Source organism: Notothenia coriiceps, unplaced genomic scaffold, assembly GCF_000735185.1.
Source record: "Notothenia coriiceps isolate Sejong01 unplaced genomic scaffold, NC01 NC01_scaffold00012131, whole genome shotgun sequence".
NCBI lineage: Eukaryota > Metazoa > Chordata > Actinopteri > Perciformes > Nototheniidae > Notothenia > Notothenia coriiceps.
The window spans coordinates 1-1,630 of NW_011344832.1; the positions used below are offsets into that span (position 1 = coordinate 1).

Genomic DNA, 1,630 nt, shown 5'->3' on the forward strand with positions numbered 1-1,630 from the left:
TCTGTCTGAAACCAGAGCCCAGTCTGCTCTGATTGGTTAGCTGGCCGGCTCTGTTGTGATTGGTCAACCGTTAGAGATGTCCCGCCCCTTAGTCTATCACGGCCCGTCCACACAGCGGCGTGCGTTGAAGCTTGCCGGCGGGCGTGTCTGAAACTCGACCAACAACCAATCACATGAATCTCCCGCCCCGGACACACAAGCAGCGGTTTGATTGGCTAGAGCTTGTACTGGCATATGATTCGATTGGCTGACGTTTCTGCCGAGGCTTCAAAAGTTGAACATTGCTCAACCTTTGCAGCGAGCCACGCCAGCAAAGCTCCGCGTCACTTCCCACAATGCAGTTCGGCAAAAAGTGACGTCACCCCATTCAAAGTGAATGGTGAAGCTTTCAATGCACGCCGCTGTGTGGACGGGCCGTAAGAGACACAACACTACTGCAAGTCAACCAGAATCAACACATATTGAAACCCAAATTAAAAACTTCCCCAAAAGAGACACAAAAGGACAACGGTTTGACACTAAATAGCTATAAGACACCCAAACATAGACCAAGGGGACACAAAACTACTGCAGATTGCCAAAGTACAGACACAGTGTTCTGCCAAAGGACTCCCTTCACAGTTGTTAGTGTTTCACTTTTCCTTTCTGTCCTGCAGCTGGAGATAAAGTCATGGCTCGTCACAGGAGACAGTATTTCGATGGAGCTGCTGAAGACGGAGAAAGGAAACGCCACTGTGGCTCTGAACCGCCTCCGAGAGCTGCAGAACATCTCCGCCTCCAGCCATAAAACTGTAAGGATTCACACCCTTTAAAGAGACTCGGTTACGACTAAGGTTATTCTTGCGTATAAAAACACACACTGACCAACTTTCTTTAAAGGTGATATTGGCGTCCGGATATTATGCAGCATTCAGAGTGACACTGGTGGCCAAAGCACTGGAGGGCCTGTATGATGGAGCCATTCACATCACCACAGATTACGAGGTAGGAAGCCAATCAAAAGCTGCGATTTTTAAACCAATGACCAATCAGTATTCGGTCTAATGTTGCCTCTTCTCCCCCCCATCAGATATTAACCATCCCAGTGAAAGCTCTCATCGCAGTGGGGACGCTAAGCAGCTCTCCGAAGCACATCGTTTTACCGGCTTCGTTTCCAGTGAGTAACTCGGAGGCCTAATTCCAAACCGACCCACACACACTTCCACTATGTTTGCGCGTTCACATGGAGGGTCCGCCAACAAGTGGGGAGTGTGTTATCAAGCCCTCCAACAGCGAGTTAGTGCAGGAATGAAAAATGCTGTTTACAAATAGTTCTGTGCAAACGTTTACTAGTAAATTGCACCGAATAAGCGACATTTAATATTGTATTTGATGTAAACTTGAAGGTTAGACTTACGATACGATAATTACTGTCAGATCAATCGGACATTTTTCTTGCATCGCAGCAGCTCCATTTGCAAAATCAAACAAGGTCACATATTAAGGCACGATGCAAGGAAACAGACATTTAACATACCATTACAATCACTGAAAAAAGAACTAGTTTAAGACCCTCTAACGTACATTTGATCTGGGATGTTTAATTTGAGGATGGACTGGTGCACAAAGGAGTGCTTCAGTCTTACTTTAT

At 46.5% G+C, this 1,630-nt stretch overlaps 1 protein-coding gene across 1 annotated transcript; it reads left to right on the forward strand.

The window, feature by feature from the left end:
- Nucleotides 1-619: 619 nt before the first annotated feature.
- LOC104947177 (transmembrane protein 131-like) lies at nt 620-1,624 on the forward strand. Its single transcript, XM_010773142.1, has 3 exons — nt 620-791; nt 880-984; nt 1,070-1,624. Exons 1-3 carry the CDS (start codon nt 699-701, stop codon nt 1,175-1,177), a joined length of 306 nt encoding a protein of 101 aa, XP_010771444.1. The 5' UTR covers nt 620-698; the 3' UTR covers nt 1,178-1,624.
- The last annotated feature ends 6 nt before the right edge of the window (nt 1,625-1,630 follow it).